Here is an 18778-nt window from a genome sequence, read left to right on the forward strand (position 1 = left end):
TTGTACAAGCTCGGGGATTGAAATCTGACCAATCCCACCCTGAAAATCTTCACCCTGGAAAAATTCCTCCTCTAAGAAGCCCTACGTAGGCCAGGCGGTGGTGGCGCACACCTTTAATCCCAGCACTTGGGAGGCAGAGCCAGGCGGATCTCTGTGAGTTCGAGGCCAGCCTGGTCTCCAAAGCGAGTTCCAGGAAAGGCGCAAAGCTACACAGAGAAACCCTGTCTCGAGGAAAAAAATAAAAAATAAAAAAATAAAGAAGCCCTATGTAAGCCCTGTGCCTGTTCAGTTGGGAGCTGCCTTTTCCTACCCTGGTGGAGGCAGCCACTCTCCTGGATTCCTTCCTCCCAAATAAATCTCTGTTTTTCTTTTCTTTTCTTTCTTTTTTCTTTTTTTTTTTTTCTTCTTCTTTTTTTTTTCCCTTGGTTTTTCAAGACAAGATTTCTCTGTGTAGCTTTTGGAACCTGTCCTGGAACTCACTTTTCGAGGCTGGCCTCAAACTCACAGAGATTCACCTGCCTCTGCCTCCCAAGTGCTGGGATTAAAGGTGTGTGCCACCACCACCACCACCACCACCACCACCACCACCACCACCCAACCCAAATAAATCTCTTGAATGAGTTTTGGGTGAAGACTTTCTTTTGTGGGAGAGGAGCGGAGAAGCAATGGACATCTCTGCTGGGAAACTCTCTTAAGGGAGTGGACCAGAGCTCAGTGGTAACGGCTCTCTCTTGGAGAGGAGCAGGATTGCCACATCCTTCAGGGAGATTGTCCCCCACCGGAACACAGCTGTAGGTATAGCCTGACTTCCGACAGTCAGGATACCTTTCGCTCCAGAGCTGTAGGTAACACTTGCAAACACAAAGCTACCTTTCTGCTCCTCTGTCAGCCCCTCGTGCCCATTCCCCTCCCCCCTCCCTGCCCCCTCAAGTCATGAGCATGAGCCCAGAGCTGGGAAAATACAGTTGAACGTGGGAAGGAATAAAATAGATCAACAGAGAAATGTGTTCTGAGTTCGGAACAGATGGTGCTGATACCTGCAGAGAAATGACTCCAGGCTAGTGGGGGTGAGGTGGGAGTGTGTGACAACGGGCAATCGGGGAAATAAAAATCAGTAGAGCTAGGAGGGAGTGGGTTAGCGAAAGAGACACAGGAAGAAGGAAACAGCTATGATGCTGTGTGTGTCCGTGTGTCCGTGTGTCTGTGAATGTGGATGTGTATATTCCGCATGTGGAGGCCAGAAGTCAATGTCGGACGTCTTCCTCGATTGCTACCACCTTGTTTTGTTTTTAGTTTTTATCTGTGTGTGTTTGTGTGTCCAAGGAGTCCAGGGAACGTCAGATAACCTGGAGTTGGAGTTACAGGCCATTGTGAGCCACTTGCCGTGGATGCTAGGAGATAAACTTAGGTCCCCTAGAAAAGCAACAAGAGCTCTTAACTGCTTTTCTTCCTTCTCTTAACCTCTTAGTCTCCTTATTTTTTGAGGCAAAATTTCTCAATAAGCCTGGAGCTCATCAATTTCTGTTAGGCCAGCTGGCTGGCCAACGGGATCCCGGGATCTGCCTGTCTCTGGCTTCCCAGGACTAGATTTAGAGAGACAAACCAAAGTACCCCGCCTTTATGTGGGTGATGGGGAGCTGAACTCAGGTCCTCACACTTCCGATACAAGCACTTTACCTAATGAATCAATCCCTAGCCCCTCTAGAATAAATTTAAAAGCTGGACAGGGCCTGCACACTTGTAATCCCAGAACTCAGAACACTCCAGAGGATTGAGGGCTGGAGGCGGCTCAGTGGTTAGGAGCACCTGTTGCTCTTTCAGAGGATCTGAGTTCAGCTCCCAGCACCCACATGGTAGCTCAGAACCATCCATCCGTAACTTCCTTTCCACAGCATCCAACACCTCCTTCTGACTTCCATGGGTACCAGGCACACACATAAGAACATATACAGACATGTAATAAGCAAAACACTCATACATATAAAGATAAAAATAAAATAAATACATCCAAAAAAAAAAGACTTCCAGACCACATGCCTGTAATCCCATGGAGGAGGTTAAGGGCCGTCCTTGGATACATATGGAGTTCAAAGTTGACCTTAGCTACTCGAGAATCTGTCTTGAACAAGGAAGGGTTTAAGGTCAGAGGGGACTATTGGAGATGAGCTAAATGTGGTTTTTTGTTTTTTTTTGTTTTTTTTTTTTTTTGGTTTTTCGAGACAGGGTTTCTCTGTGTAACTTTGCGCCTTTCCTGGAACTCACTTGGTAGCCCAGGCTGGCCTCGAACTCACAGAGATCCGCCTGGCTCTGCCTCCCGAGTGCTGGGATTAAAGGCGTGCGCCACCACCGCCTGGCTATAAATGTGTTTTGTATAAGGAGGTGGGCATAAACTTTATGGACCCAGGGGTGGAATGTTACAGAGTAACATGATGGCTTGGGGGTGTCAAGTAGACAAAGGATGGATTGGTGGGGAATCTGCATTGTCATCTTGCCTGGGTTCAGAAGCGCCTTGGAGACACACCTCTAGACTTGTCCTTGAAGGTATTTCCAGCGAGGTTTAACCCAGCTGGACAAACCTTCCCAGAATGTGGGCAGCGCCATCGAAGGGGCTGGGGTCCTGAACTGAATAAAACTGAGAAACAGAGCTGAGGACCAGGGATCCTCTCTTTGCTACTTGACGGTGCTTGCAATGTGCCCAGCTCCTGCGGCCATGCCTTCCCTGTCAGGATAGACCTTATGCCCTCAAACCATGAGTCAAAAGAAGCGGTTTCTTCCTGTTCTTTCTTCTTCTTCTTCTTCTTCTTCTTCTTCTTCTTCTTCTTCTTCTCCTCCTCCTCCTCCTCCTCCTCCTCCTCCTCCTTCTCCTCCTCCTCCTCCTCCTCCTCCTCCTCCTGCTGCTTCTTCTTCTTCTTCTTCTCCTTCTTCTTCTTCTTCTTTTTTCCTTTTTTTTTTTTTTTTTTGAGTTTAAGTCACCCTAAGGTACTTACGGAAACCCTGTCTCAAAGATAAATAAATAAATAAATAAATAAATAAATAAATAAATAAATAAGAAAGAGTTGGATGTTCTGCTTGAGAGAGACAGGTGACTTCACCACTGCACATAATGTGCTGGCTTCTAGAACATTCTCTTCCACTGTAACCCCACTCACCTAGTCAACACCCCCTCAGCCTCCGGGTCTTTCGCTCAACCGTCTCTTCCCATCTGCTGTCTTAGGCGCTCCAGGGTCAAGTCAGCTTCCTGGCTTTTGAAGTTTTTTTGGTTTATTTTATTTTATTTTTTGCGGACGTATTAGTATCTGTTCCACCTAGATCTGGGCTCTTTCTTGCATCTGCAGAGAGTAGGTCCTCAATAAACAAAAGCTCAGGCTGTTAAAAAGCAAAAACAAAACAAACAAACAAAACAAAGACTCGGGTGTGCAGGGAAGACAGGATTATAACCTTCAGGCTGCCATTTCTCAAGGGGAGTAGGTTGCTAGGTTTGAACAAACATAGACTCAGGGTGTGCCTGCTGTGTGGGGTACCTGTGATTCCTCACTCGGAAGGGTGAGGAGGGAGGGCCGTGAGCCTGATGGCTGAAATGAATTTTCAACTTGACAGGATCTAGCATGACCTAGGAAACAAACCTCTGGTCTCTGAGTAAGTTTCTAGATTGGGTTGACTGAGGTGAAGGGACCCACGCTTAATGGGGATTCACCATCCCCTGAGCTGGGATCCTGGTGCCAGCTTTGGCCTCTGGTTGCTTCCTGTCTGCGGATGTCACGTGACCCGCTCCTCACGTTCCAGGTGCTATGTCTTCCCCACGATGACCAACTGTATATCAGAACTGTAAACGGCAATAAACCCTGCCTTCCTCAAATTGCTTTTGTTAGTTATTTGGTCACAGCAACAATAAAAGTAACTAGTACACCTGGGTAACATAGTGACATGCCACTTGAAAAAAAAAAGCCAAGTTCAAGTAGAGTACTTGTCCTTCCAAAGCCTGGGCTTCATTCCCAGAATCACAAAATAAATAAGGGGCTTGGAGGTACAGTGGGGCGTGGGGGGGAGGGGAACTGCAGTCTGGATGTAAAATAATGAATAATTTAATTAATAAAAATATATATAAAGGGCTGGAGAGATAATGGCTCAGTGCTGACTGCCCTTCCATCGGACCTGAGTTCTATTCCCAACGCCCACGTCAGGGGGCACACACCACCTGTGACTCCTGCTCCAGAGGATCCGGTGCACTTTTCTAGCCTCCGAGGACACTTGCATACCGTGGCACATGCTCCTACATGCACATATACACAACTAAAAATAAACCTTTAAAAATAACTAAATAGGGCTGGAGAGGTGGCTCATGGGTTAGAGCACTGGCTGCTGTCCCGTACCACCTGGGTTCAGTTCCCAGCAATCTGAACTACACGAGAAGACTCTGTCTCAACATAAATAAATACTCAGTTTAGTTATGATTGCGTTCAGGGGCTGAAGAGATGGCTCAGCGGTTAAGGGCGTTTGCTGCTCTTGCAGAAGACCCTGCCTGGTTCAGTACCCAACACCCACATGGTGCCTCACAACCAGCCATAACTCCTCTGGAATTAGGCATGCTTATGGTGCACAGGCGCACATTCAGGCAAAAAAACCCACACACCTAGAATAAAATAAGTAAAGCTGAAAAAAAAAAGTTGTGGTTCATTGGGGCCAGGGAAGCTTCCTGTCATACAGTTAGTGTGTTGTTGTGGGAAAAATAATGTTTTCAGAGTACTAACTCCGGGACGGGGGAGGATATCGGATAAGTGACCCAGGGGGATTACCATCCCACTGCGCCAGCAGCCATGCGGATTAAACCAGAGAATGTATATATGGAAAGCAACAACAAATTAATCAACCTAGATTCAAAATCAGGGGAGACGCCAGGCTGATGGAGAAACGACCTCAGGTGGCCAGGTGGGAAGTCACACCGGGGGGACCTCTAGGAGGACGAGCCCCACCGTGAACTTCCAGGGCCCCCTAGGGGACCCCTAAACAAGCTACAATCCAGCTGACACCCTTGCCACACCCGGGCCAGCAGGCAGGAATTTGCCCCTGTGACCTCCCCAGGCACACTCCTGTCACCATGGCGACCGGCTTTAGGGAACAAGCGGCCCGATTGTCCCTGCCCAGCAGGGCAGGTGAAACCCTGGTCACGTGACCGATACTGAGCCAGGTGCGGTTAAGAGGACACTCGCCGTCTTCCAGCTTTAACCCGTTCAACGCCCGCCCGCCCCGCCGCCAGGGTGCAGAGTCTCTGCCTCCCGGCCAGCGGTACACACCTCTCTGGTCCTGGGTCTATAGCCAGAAGGGAGGGCAGTGATGGAATTCTGAGGGCCCTAGACTAGGTAGAAGATGGCATCCGGGAAGGACTCCGGCCTGAGCCACACGAGTGACTCGAGCTGGGGAACTTGGCTTCCGTTTCTTTCTTTCCTTCGGGGTAAAATAATGACGGCCCCCGAGCAACGTGGCTCGGGCGGTAATGACTTGAGTTTGAATCTTGGGACGTACGTGGAAGGAGAGAACTGATCACCCACCACCTCTTGTCCACCACCTCTGACTCCGCACATAGCTGCACAATAATGAATAAATAATAGATAGATAGATAGATAGATAGAAAAAAATAAAATAAGGATGAGGTCCTCCTCAAGTATATTATCGGGGGGGGGGGGGAGGTTAGGAGCTATGGCTCAGTTCTGTGAGGGAGAATGGACTCTGAGCATGTCTGAGTTGCTGGAAGCCAACCAATTTAAACTCTCTGACTTAGCCACCAAGCTGGGAAAGGGTGGGCAGCTCTGAAATGACCCTTTCCTGACAGGCCACCCTCAGACTCTTGCCTGCCCAGGGAGCTTTACACCTCTTCTCTGCCCCCGCCCACTACTTTCTCTGGAATGTTCACTTGGAACCTTCAAACCAACTGGTTTTTCTGCTTGCCAGGCTCGGCCTTGAGCGAGCCATGTGACCACAAGGTTTAGGGCCCAGGACTCTGCATGTCCTCAAAGCCACTCACTCCGACAAGAGAACTAGGCTATTTGGCTCTTGGGCATGTGGTCAAAGGTTGTGTGCCAGGTTGGGGTGAGCTGGCTAGACAGAAGGTTGACTATCACACTGTTTAACAACAGTACCCTTTCCCAACAGAACTATGAACCCTTTGACTCTGGGGGCTGGTGAGATGGCTCGGTGGATAAAGGGGCTTGCTGCCAAGGCTAATGATGTGAGTTCGATCCCTGGAATCCATGTGGAGGAAGAAGAGAACAGAGACTCCTTCATGGAATCTTCTGACCTCCACAGGCATGCTTTGAGACCTGTGTATCCACACATACACAGAGAGAGACATGCACACACAGACACACAGAAAGAGACACAGACATGCACACACACACACACACACACACACACACACAAATACATACATGTAAAGTTTTTAAAACTACATCTAGGCTGGAGAGATGGCTCAGTGGTTAAGAGCACTTGATGCTCTTCCAGAGGTCCTGAGTTCATTTCCCAGCACCCACATGGTGGCTCACAACCATCTGTAATAGGATCAGATTCCTCCTGATGTGTATGAAGACAGAGCACTCATATACATGAATAAATAAATCTTAAAAAAAAATTAAAGAAAAAAAACTACATCTAAGGGGCTAGGTCATAGTGGCCCACAACTTTAATCCCAGCATTTAGGAGGCAGAGGCAGGCAAATCTCTGTTAGTTTGAGGCCAGCCTGGTCTAAGTTCCGGGTCAGCCAGGGCTACACAAAGAAATCTTGTCTCTAAAAACAAAAACAAAAAAACCCAACCAGCCAACCAACCAATCAAACAAACAAACAAACAAACAAACAAACAAAAAACTACAAAAGAATGAAAAAAGGGGGCTGGTGAGATGGTTCAGTGGTTAAGAGCACTGGTAGCTCTTTCAGAGGACCCGGGTTCAATCCCCAGCACCCCACAAGGGGGCTCACAACCATCTGTGTTCCAGGGAATCCAACAGTGTCTTCTGGACTCTCTAGGCACCACACATGAACATGGTACACAGACATATATATGCAGGCAAAATGCCCATACACATCAAATAAAAATAGATAAATCTGGGGTTGGGGACTTTGCTCAGTGGTAGAGTGCTTGCCTCTGGGTTCAGCCCTCAGCTGGGGGGGGGGGCGGGGGAGATAAATCTAAAAGCAAATTCAAGAAAAGGAAAGATCCCAGCACTCAGGAGGCAGAGACAGGTGGATCTCTGTGAGTTCGAGGCCAGCCTGGTCTACAGAGCCAGTTCCAGGATAGCCAGGGCCACACAGAGAAACCCTGTCTTAACAAAGAAAGAAGGGGGGTGGGGGTGGGGGAGTCTTTCCTAGTCTTTGAATCATACAGGGCTCAGGTGTCCTGTCAAACCCTAATAACTCTCTGTAGACAACAAAGAGCTCACGCTCAGCCCGGTAAGGGTCCCTTGTGAGTTCAGGATAGAACAAAACAACTGCCCAGTCCCCTTCCGCAGTGGGATGAAGTCCGGGGGTTGGTGTACAGCCTGCTTCAGCCCTGCCCTGAAGGGCAGAGGAGGCCACCAATATATCTCTGGATAGTCTTAGTATCTCCTGTTAGTGGGCACATGACCAGACACCCCAGAAAAATTTGCCTAAGTATTTCTCCAGTGCTTTTAAGTACTCCATTTGTGTGTGTGCGCGTGTGCATGTGCGTGCGTGTGTGTGCATGTGTGTGTGCGTGTGTGGGGGGGGGTTGGGGGGCTGGGTCTAGAATTTGAACCCAGGGAGTCATGAATTCTAGGCAAACACTCTCCCACTTTTTGCCTTTTGGGTTTTTTTGTTTGTTTGTTTGTTTCGTGAGACAGTCTCTCTATGTAGCCCTGGCTATCCTGAAACTCACCGTGTAGACCAGGCTACACATCACATGCATGCAGTGCCCATGGAGGCCAGAAGAGGGTATCAGATCCCCTGGAACTGGAGTTACAGACAGTTGTGAGCTGCTGTGTGGATGCTTGGAAATGAACCTAGTTCCGTTGGAAGAACAGCCAGAGCTCTTAACTGCTGGGCCATCTCCCCAGCCCCTTGGGGATCCTTCAGTAAAATCATATTTTTGTAGCAAATGAACAAAATATACTTGGGTCCTCAGGGAACCCCTGGGCCAGGATAGACACAGGGAAGATATTGCTCTAGAATTGCGTATAGCAAATACGTGGCGAAAACAGATTAGAAATAATGAGTGTCTGGGATAGTTGGAGATAGAGACGTCAGTTAACCTTGGGCCCTAAAAGACATATAAGACAGGGAGTAGGTTTGATGGCATAGGTCTATAATCCCAATTCTCTAAGGGGCTGGGTGAGAAGACCACATGTTCAAGGCCAGTATGGACTGCTGAATAAGAACTTGTCTCAGCTGAGCAGTGGTGGTGCACACCTTTAATCCCAGCACTCAGGAGGCAGAGGCAGATGAATCTCTGTGAGTTGGAGGCCAGCCTGGTCTACAGAGTGAGTTCCTGGACAGCCAGGGCTACACAAAGAACCTTCCACTCACCAAAAAAAAAAAAAAAAAGAAGAGAGAAAGAAAGAAAGCAAAGCAAAGAAAAAAGACTCTGTCTCAAAATAAAAAGTAAAAAGAGAGCTATGAGGCCCTAAGTCCAATCCCCAGTACCATTCAAAATAAAAAGATGGCCAAAGTGACGGCTGAGTGGTTAAGAGCAGTGTCTGCTCTTGCAGGGGACCCAGGTTTGATTCCTAGCACCCATATGGTGGTTCTCAATGGTAATTCCAGTCCCAGAGGATCTGATGTCCTGTTTCGCTACATTCAGGCACCAGACATGCAGATATACATGCAGGTAAAATATATATATACACAAAACATAAAGTAAAAAAAAAATAAAATAAAAGATCATACAATCTCAGAAAGAAAAAAGCCACATGTTCTCTGTCATATGTGGAATCTAGTCAATAATAACACACATGTGGGAATAGCATAGCACAAAGGAAAGAAAAAGGCTAAGCCTAAGGGTGTGAGGAAGGAGTGAATGCAGGTAAAAGACCAGGGTTTTGAAGAGGATATAAAGATAACTGTTTCTCTAGGTTGTTTTTTTTTTGGTTGTTGTTTTGTTTTGTTTTTTGAGGCAGAGTTTCCTCTCTGTAGCTTGGTGCCTGTCCTGGATCTCTCTCTGTAGACCAGGCTGGCCTCGAACTCACAGAGATCTGCCTGGCTCTGCCTCCCGAGTGCTGGGATTAAAGGCATGCACCACCACCGCCCGGCTGTTTCTCTAGTTCTACGTCTGTCATGGATTTTTGTTTGTTTGTTTGTTTTGGTGGTGAATAAGTGCATAAAGTATATCTGATACTGAAAATATAAAATTTAATGTGACACTCCATCACTTCCATTTCAAATGCCTATTGTAACTATATAGAAGCTCATTGAGTTGTGTAGACTTGCTAATTTTGGTATGTGATATTTTTATTTATTTGCAAGATTTTTTTTATAATAAAGTTAATAAATAATTTAAAAATTGGGGCTACAGAGATGGCTCAGTGAATGTTCTTTCAAAGGACTCAGGTTCAATTCCCAGCAACCACATGGTGACTCACAACCATCTACAATGAGATCTGGTGTCCTCTTCTGGCCTGCGGGCAAACATGCAGACATAATACATAATATATAAATATACACAACAAATGAATAAATAAATCTAAAACCAAACACGAACAAAAAACAGTTGTCAGGTATAGTGGCACACACCTTTAATCTCGACACTAAGGAGACAGAGGCAGGTGACACTCTGTGAGTTTGAGGCCAGCCTGGTCTACATAGCAAGTTCCAGAGAGACCCTGTCTCAAAAACAAAAAGGGCTGGAGAGATGGCTCAGTGGTTAAGAGCTCCTGCTGCTCTTGCAATGCCCACATGGTGACTCACAACCATCTGTATCCAGCTCCAGGGGAGCCTATTCCTCTTCTGAACTCTCTGAAAACACAACGTACAAACGCGGTACACATAACATAAAGGCAAGCAAAACACTCATACACACAAAGTAAATCTGTGTGTGTGTGTGTGTGTGTGTGTGTGTGTGTGTGCACGACTAGGCAACTAGCAGGGCAAAAGGGGATCCAACCGCTTGGTGTCTAGCTGGGGACTCTGGGAAGGATCCGAGCAGCGGGCTTGAAGCGCTATGAGAAACTTAACTTGTAAAAACGACTTTCCCTAGCCTAAGAGGGGCAGAAGGCAGGGTCCCTGTTGGAAGTGATTTCAGTGCGGAATGGGGTGCGTTCTGGGGGTGAGAGGATTGCTACTCTCTGCTGGTAAGTGGCAAATTGCTAATCCGGGCCCTTTCTTGATTTCTTTTTTCTTTTCTTTTAGTTAGACAGTTTCTCTATGTAGTTCTGGCTGGCCTTGAACTTACAGAGAACCGCTTGCCCAAATGCTGGGTGGGATTAAAGGCTTGAGCCGCCTCGCCCAGCCCAGAGCCATTTCTATTCAGTGCAATAACTACACTATAAATCTCTGGCCAAGGGTTTGATCCTGGTCTTCCAAATTGATCTGCATCAGAAACGAAACGGAAGACCTGACCAAGACTCTGGTTCTGCCTGTTGGACCAATCTTTTGCCCTTTCTGCACTTCAATTTACCAATTTAAGTAAAGACGTTCAAAGTGACCTCGAGAGCCTCTGCTAGCTTTTTCTTGAGGGTACTTGGGGAAACAAAGCATTCATGGTCTGGGGAGCCTGGCAGGACCCCCAGCTGTGGAGCACGGCGCCACCAAGCTGGCGGGAGCTGGAACAAGAGCCACTCCTGGCGCCTCCTGCTCTGGCCGGAGGCTCAGAGAGCATGGCATCCACCCAGGGCGGTGCCTGAGGATGGAGGAGCCCGCCAAGTGGGGTCTGCTCCTGAGCCGAGAAAGGACACACCTTGCCAGGGACACGCCCACGCTTGTTCCTTGACCCTCTGGTCAAAGTAGGGGAGCTCTAGAATCGACTACGGGCCACTTAAAGGCTGGGGCGTGGTCTACGACGTAGCCAAGGCGCTCCGGGAGGTGCGCACGGACCAGCCAGGATTACGTAATGGTTGCAAGAGGTGGGGCCAGAATCTTGGGTGGCTCAGCCCAGAGCGTGGCCAAGGAGACAAGTTCTGGATGCTGCAGCATCTTTAGGGTTTGAGAAATCAAGCAAAGGACCGCCCAGGTTCTCTTGTGGCTCCGCCCATAGTAGGGCATGACTAAGGGAAGCAGAGCTCGCAGAGGCACAGAAGGTGGGAATTACGTATGGATGCAAGGGGTGGTCCCAGAGTCTCCCGTGGCTCCGCCCAAGATGTGGCCAAGGAGCTCCTCTCCAGATGCCCGATAGTGGCTACGACGATTGTGGAGTGATGGTACAAAGAACAGGCCAATGGGGTGGCCCCTCCCAGGGCGTGGCAGGGGCTCACAGGTCTGAAGGGTAATGTGTAATGCCCAAGAGGCGGGGCCAACCCCATGTGACACCGCCCTGGTCCTGGCAAGGATCTCGTCTCTAGGCGGCTCGCAGTGTGTGCAGGAATTGAGTAATTGTGCTAGTGGGGCAGGGCTATTGTTGGATGGCTACGCCCATCGCGTAGTCAAGGCAGTTAGTCCTCCAGACCAGGTTTCGAGCGGCTTCAAGAATTGCGTAATACGCAAGGGCCGGCTCTTCTGGAGGCTCCGCCCAGGGCGTGACCAAGAAGCTCCTGCATTGGGTAATGGTGCAAGGAGGGGGCTGAACTGTGCTGCGGGCTTACGTTAGGCCACGTGACCTAGAGTGACGCCTCGACGGGGGCAGGAAGATAGGCGGAGCCCTGGTTGGAAACGAGCAGGGCTCCGGGAGGCGGAGCGTGCGCGGGACATCCCTAGGAAGCACCTTCTATAGGCCGCAAGTGACGGCATGCTCCACTGGGCGCGAGCGTGGAGGGTCCCCCGTGGGAAGCTTGGTGCCTCCTCCCCCAGATGCTCGGCGGGGCCCGTTGCCTTCAGTAGCAGCCGCAGTAGCGGCCAAGGAAACGCCGCTCCGAGGTCAGTCAAGGACACCGGGAAGGTGGTACTCCTCTGGTCCTCTTCGCACGTGGCCCGGCTGGCCCCGCCCCTCCCTTGGCCTCGCCCCTTCTCTCCTTCACCCTCCCCCCTTTCTCCATGGTGGCCCCCACTTTCCAGGCCGCTGCCGCTGTCCTATAACCTTCTTGATGGAGAGGCGACGCTCCCAGCCATCGTCTTTTTGCATGGACTCTTCGGCAGCAAAACCAACTTCAACTCCATTGCCAAGGCGATGGTCCAGAGGACCGGCAGGAGGGTGAGCTTCCGGGTGGGGCGGGGCAAGGGTGGGCGGGGGCTAAGGGGGAAGTCTGAGAGTAGTGGACCTAGCTTCAACCTGTCCGGTCTGGGCTCAGGCTGATAAGTGGGAAAGTTTCAGTGCACTGTAACCCGGAAAACATCTTCGAAGAGGCCAGGTTCTGCAGGGTGCCATTTAGGTTACAGATCTCCACCCGTCCCTCTGTCAGGTCCCAAAGAAACTCAGGACAAATGGCTGTGGTGGTATTGTCTTCCCCAAAATATTGTGCACCCTAATAAACTTATCTGGGATCAGAGACAGAACAGCCACAATATTAAACATAGAGGATAGGCAGTGGTAGCACACGCCTTTAATCCTAGCATTCCAGAGGCAGAAATCCATCTGTTCAAGGATACAGGCAAGCATGGTGACTCACGCCTTTAATCCCAGAAAGCGAGCTTTTAATCCCAGGGAGTGGTGGTAGAAAGCAGAAAGGTATATAAGGCGTGAGGACCAGAAACTAGAAGCATTTGGCTGGTTAAGCTTTCAAGCTTTCAAGCAGAGCAGTTCAGCTGAGAGCCATTGGGATGAGGACACAGAGAGGCTTCCAGTCTGAGGAAACAAGATTAGCTGAGAAGTTGGCCAGGTGAGGTTAGCTGTGGCCTGTTCTGTCTCTCTGATCTTCCAGTGTTCACCCCAATACCTGCCTCAGGTCTGATTTTATTAATAGAGAACTTTGAAGATTCATGCTACAAATGGCTAGTTGTGGTGCCTGTTAGCGTACCGGAGTGCACACTGGCTGCCAAGCTCACTCAGTACCAGTGGCTCCCCTGCCCTTGTACCACCCCTACCATAAACTTGTCCAGCCCAGGGGCTTCCCTTCCCTTCCCTTCCCTTCCCTCCCCTTCCCTTCCCTTCCCTTCCCTTCCCTTCCCTTCCCTTCCCTTCCCTTCCCTTCCCTCCCCTCAGCTTCTCTTTCCTATATAATCCAGCCATTTCGGCCATGCGCTCTCTTGGTTCTCTTGGTCTGAGGCTCCTCTCTTGGTCCTCTCTCTGGCCTCCACACCTCAAGTTGTCCTTTGGCCGCCACATGCACACCATGGCATGTGCGCACACACATGCTTGCGCACACATATATACATACGTATATATGTATATAATAAAAATCAAGGACTACATTGGATAGCAACTAGGGAAGATATTTAAGATTGACCTCTGGCTTCTACGTGCACATGACAATGTACACACGCATACCACACACATGTGCACACAAACACAATTATGTCCCCAGACTCATTTCCCTGGCTGCTTCAGAGTCTCTACCAGGCTCTTCATTGTCTACAATCAGAATAACACCATTCCTCCCATTTCACCCCACACCCCAGGTGTTGACAGTGGATGCTCGGAACCATGGTGACAGTCCCCACAGTCCAGATGCAAGCTACGAGGCCATGAGTCAGGACCTTCAGGGCCTCCTGCCACAGCTGGGCCTGGTACCCTGCGTCGTCGTTGGCCACAGCATGGGAGGAAAGACAGCCATGCTTCTGGCCCTGCAGAGGGTGAGCTGCATCTATCTGGGTCTTCCTCATACTTCCCTGCAAACCTTAAGTGCCCTACTGACAATGTGGGACACATCCGTGCCTCGGATGGCCAGGCTTCAGCAACTGTGCTGGAGGGTTATAGTGAGTGTGTCTGGAACCTTTTCTTGTCTGGTTCTGTCTTCTAGCCAGATGTTGTGGAACGATTGGTCGCTGTGGACATAAGCCCAGTAGGAACCACACCTGGATCATACCTCGGAAGCTACATAGCAGCCATGAAAGCTGTTGATATCCCGGAGAAGGTGCGGCACTCCGAGGCCCGAAAGCTTGTGGATGAACAGCTTAGCTCCACTGTCAAGGTGTGCTACATGCTACCCGCTTTCCTCCACCCCCATGGTGTAGACTAAGACACATGTCAGAGGAAAAAGCGGTGGGTGGGCCTCACAGAGGGCCCCTCACAGCTGCCTGACCCACCCACCACAGGACCCAACCATTCGGCGGTTCCTGCTCAGTAACCTGGTGGAGGTAGACGGGCAATTCTCCTGGAGAGTGAACTTGGAAACTTTAGCTCAGTACTTGGACAAGATTTTGACCTTCCCGCAGCAACTTGAATCCTACTCGGGGCCAACTCTCTTTCTGCGTGGTGGAAATTCTAGATACATAGAGTAAGTCAGTGTGGGGGCGTAGGAAGGGGTATGCCTTATCCACCCCCAGCTGTGGGAGTCTGTTTGGGTCGGGGAGGGCTTGGGTGTGCGCATGGGGTATCTGGGAGCCTGGCAACACCACCAAGCGTGTAGACTCATGCAACTCTTGTTCTCTCCCATTTTTTTTTTTTTTCTCTCTCTCTCCATTGTCTTCTTTAACCCCATCTTGCTTGGCTTCACTACGGTGGCCAGACCCAGCCACCACTCAGAGATTAGGCGTCTCTTTCCTCAAGCCCAGATTCAGACCGTGCCTAATGCTGGCCACTGGGTCCACAGTGACAAACCCCAAGACTTCATGGATGCTGTCAGCAGCTTCTTGGCCTGAGAAATGGCTCCTTGGAAGAGCAGACAGGGAACTCTGGGCTTGGCATCCTTGTGACCTGTCCCTGGCTTCTGCACAGAAAAACTCAGGTGGGCACGGAGAGGGCACAGGGGTCCAGAGGTGGCCCAACACTTTAATGAATAAAGTCGGTTCTCTTATTAACGTTCTGGGATCTGTTTTCACCACCATCGTCCCCACTGACTCCGGGAGAGGTGGATCCGGGAGCTCCCGCCTGCACTGGTGTTCTCTTGTGTGCCCAGAGCGCCCCTGGACTCTCCCCGCAGTTGACTCTGCACCCGCTCTCGAACCACGAGCTGCATGTCTTCCTAGGGACAGGAGAGAGCAGGTTCAAGGCCACCCCGGGCACGGAGGGGTGTCCCCCTCCGAGCCTCCCGAGTCGGAGGCCCCACCCTACCTACCTCCCAGGCCTCCACTTCCTGCTTCAGCCTCAGTTTCTCCTGTAGGACTTCCAGCAGCTGAGCCTCCACAGTGCGCAGCCTGGCCCTGCAGGAGTGCAGCTCGGCTTCCACGGCCCGTTTCCTGCAGGTGGCAGGGACAGCAGCAGGGGATTTCTGGTGGGATGTCTGGAGTCCCTTTCCTCTCCTGTAGCAGGAGTGAGGCCCCCCCCCTCCCTCACCACCTCCATCTGAAGTTTCTCTCACTTAGCAATGGCTTCATCCCGCTCCTGCAGGACTTGCTCCAGGGAAGGCTCTGCCCGGGTGTCCCCCAGTGCTCCAGCCACTTGGGATTCTGGGTTCTGTTGGAGGGTAATGGGTGGAGGAGGCAGTGATCTGGGGCTTGTCTGATTGAGAAGCCCCACCCACCAGGCAGGTACTTCTGCCCTGGTTTGACCCCCGGCCCCTAACCTACCTGCCCTGTTATTTCCACCCAGTCTTACCACCCTTTGCCTCCAGGGGGCGCTCCACCCTCATCTTGTAAAGTCCTAGGAGAACCTTGGTCTAGCTGGCTAGCTGGGAAGTAGGCCAGGGGACTTTGGGCCTTACTCAGGAACAGCAAGCAAGGCCCCTTGGCCGGGTTCAGCAGAATGGACAAGAGTGTTTGGAACTCCCAGAGAGAAAGGGTTTCCTACACTGTCCTCAGGAAATCATAGTGAGTGATGGGCTGGGGACACGTACCTTTCAGTGTCCCTAGAGAGGTGGCCAGGTGACTGAGGTTCTTGTCAGCTGGTTGTGGCTAACAGAAGACGGAGCCCTTTGCCCTTCCAGGCAGGGCACTCCCTAGCAGACTCCACCTACTGAAGAACAATCCAGGGCAAGGAGCAAGTACACCTCCCTCCTCACACCTTGGAACGCCCCGGGCCTTCCCCCAAGTCTTGCCTTCCTTCGTCCCTAGGGGGCGCTCCACTGGTGTCTTGCTATGGCCAAGGAGGGACAACCTTGGCTTGGTCCAGGACTCTGCAAGGCTGAGGATGAGGTGACTAGTCCCCCAGCATGAGGGTTGACTCTTTGTTAGCCCTTCAAGGCATAATATGCCCCCAGAATCCTAACCCCCAACTCAGAAGGAAAAAAAAGAATCCCAAGGCATCCTTACCAATATCTTGACTATCCACCTTCCGCTATGTTATTGCTAGTATACCCAAACATGCAGGACCAGGCAGACTCTAACTGAACTACATTTCCAAGATGAGGGAATTTTGTTTGCTTGCTTGCTTGTTTGTTTTGAGACAGGGCTTTTCTGTGTAGCTCTGGCTGCCCTGGAACTCACTCTGTAGATCAGGCTGGCCTCAAACATAGAGGTCCCCCCTGCCCCTAGTGCTGGGGTGGTGCATGTCTTTAATTCCAGCACTCTCAGCACTCAGGAGGCAGAAGTAGGAGGATCTCTGTGAGTTTGAGGCCAGCCTGGTCTACAGAGTGAGTTCCAGGACAGCCAGGGCTGTTACACAGAGAAACCCTATCTTGAAAATAAAAAAAAAAAAAAAAAAAAAAAAAAAAAAAAAAGGAATAGAAATCTAATAAGGAATGGAACATCGTACCCAGTTGTCCTCTCTTTCTATTCTCAACCCAGAATAATTTGTAACCTGTGAGTTTTCGTGAGCTTGACAGGTAAACTGCTCTTTCATTTGGGTGAGTCCAGTTTTCCTCTTGATTGGACCATCATTTTGTGCTACCATAAACATCCCAGAAATGAGGCTGTTTTCTGATGTTGTCCAGTGTGATTCAAACCCTGGATAAATGTCAGTCACCTGACGTAGATGTTTAGTCCATGTTGGGGGAGAGAAGGTATTTTTGAGACTTTGAGCATCATTTTCCTTTTATTTCTTTGTGCCGTGCTAGGTGAGGAATGAACACAGGCTCTTGCACATGCTAGGCAAGTGTTCTGCTGCCTAGCCATGCTCCAGACCCTCACTGGGGGATACTAGGCAGGTGCTCTACCACTGAGCCACACCCCAGCCCCTCACTGGGGGACTCTAGGCAGGTGCTCTACCACTGAGCCACACCCCAGCCCCTCACTGGGGAATTCTAGGCAGGTGTTCTACCACTGAGCCACACCCCAGCCCATAGAATACTCTTTTGTGTTCTTGAGCATCTCAGCATCCTTGGATTCTTGAACCAGTGTCTCCAAGGACAGCTGTACTTAGAGCCCATGATAAGGTGGCTGGTAGATGGCTCATTGCCATTTGGGGGGTGCATTTCTATGTCCATTTGCACATCTGTATAGTTTTTGGGGTTTTTTCATTTATGTGTTTGTTTTTTTGAGACAGGGTTTCTCTGTGTAGCCCAGGCTGTCCTGAAACTCACTCTGTAAACCAGGCTGGCCTTGCACTCACAGAGATCCGCCTGCCTCCGCCTCTCAAGTGCTGGGATAAAAGGCATGTGCCACCACCGCCCGGCCTGTATAGTTATTGGTCTTCATAGATTACACATTTATTTACATCCTGCAGTGGTGTCCAGAGTGGCATATGCCACCCTAACCTTTCCCCTTTCTGTATTTTTATTTCCCTTCTTCAAAGAGCCAGAAACAGAGCCAGCAAGGTGGCTAAGTAGGTAAGTGGACCTGCTGCTGATCCTAGAGACCGGAGTGTCACCCCCTGGGATCCACAGGCTCCAGAGATGACACATTACGACAGTAGCTGTGCAAAGCAGAAGTGTAAATGAAGGGTCTGAACGAATTCTCACAAGCCAACGAGATGGAACAGCCCTATCCTTTAACGCTCACACACTGTGGCTCATGCATGACTGCGTGTGCGCGTGCGTGCACACACACTAATAAAGTTAAGTTATCCCCCCCAAAAAGGAGCAACCTAGCTTTCCTTGTCGTCAATATCTCATAATTTGTTCATTTGTCTAGTATGTTCTAGTATTTCCATGGGACTGGACTCTCCTCAGCTTTTATCCACTTTATTAATTTATTAATGTGTTTGTTTGTTTTAGTTTTTCGAGGCAGGGTTTCTCTGTGTAGCCTTGGCTGCCCTGGAACTCTCTGTGTAGCCCAGTCTGACCTCAGAGATCTGCCTGCCTCTGCCTCCCGAGTGCTGAGATTAAAGGTATGTGTCATGCCCCCCAGCGTGTGTGTGTGTGTAGCCATGTATCCTGGTGATGGGAGGAAAAATAGACAGGATTTCACCGTCTTGGGGACATTCACATCTTAGCGACACAGACGCTAAAGTGAAACAGCCAGACGCTGTAAGGCATGCCTGCAACCACAGCGCTCGGAAGGCTGAGTCACGAAGATCGGGGACTGGAGACACAGCAATTAAGAGCACATTCTGCTCTTGCAGAGGATTTGAGTTCAGTTCCCAGCACCTAAGGCAGGCAGCTTACGACTGCCTGTAGCTCTAGCTCCGAGGAATTTGACATCCTCTCTGGCCTCCGGGCGTGGGGGGTGGGGGGTGGCACTAAGGATCATAACCATAAATATGCAAATTGTAGCCAGTGTTGGTTCCAACTTCTATAGCAGTGGTTCTCAATCTTTTTTTTTTTTTTTTTTTGGTTT

At 50.0% G+C, this 18778-nt stretch overlaps 1 protein-coding gene across 2 annotated transcripts; it reads left to right on the forward strand.

The window, feature by feature from the left end:
* Positions 1–11717: 11717 nt before the first annotated feature.
* Abhd11 (abhydrolase domain containing 11) lies at positions 11718–18154 on the forward strand. Of its 2 annotated transcripts, XR_009375848.1 has the most exons (7): positions 11718–12007; positions 12146–12281; positions 13646–13819; positions 13987–14157; positions 14282–14463; positions 14695–14913; positions 17796–18154. XR_009375848.1 is itself a non-coding variant. In XM_059249204.1 (6 exons), exons 1-6 carry the CDS (start codon positions 11880–11882, stop codon positions 14825–14827), a joined length of 924 nt encoding a protein of 307 aa, XP_059105187.1. In that variant the 5' UTR covers positions 11718–11879; the 3' UTR covers positions 14828–14986. The 2 variants fall into 2 exon arrangements, 1 of the variants encoding a protein (XP_059105187.1); XM_059249204.1 differs by lacking the exon at positions 17796–18154 and having other exon boundaries at positions 14695–14986.
* Positions 18155–18778: the final 624 nt, after the last annotated feature.

This window comes from Peromyscus eremicus, chromosome 23, assembly GCF_949786415.1.
Source record: "Peromyscus eremicus chromosome 23, PerEre_H2_v1, whole genome shotgun sequence".
Taxonomy (NCBI): domain Eukaryota; kingdom Metazoa; phylum Chordata; class Mammalia; order Rodentia; family Cricetidae; genus Peromyscus; species Peromyscus eremicus.

What these genes read in the sequence shown, in the direction of transcription:
- Abhd11 (XM_059249204.1), top strand. Translation starts at nt 11,880, where the DNA reads ATGCTCCACTGGGCGCGAGCGTGGAGGGTCCCCCGTGGGAAGCTTGGT. An exon ending in AGCTTAGCTCCACTGTCAAG is followed by an intron (nt 14,158 to 14,281) that starts GTGTGCTACATG and finishes CACCCACCACAG; the next exon opens with GACCCAACCATTCGGCGGTT. An exon ending in GGAAATTCTAGATACATAGA is followed by an intron (nt 14,464 to 14,694) that starts GTAAGTCAGTGT and finishes TACGGTGGCCAG; the next exon opens with ACCCAGCCACCACTCAGAGA.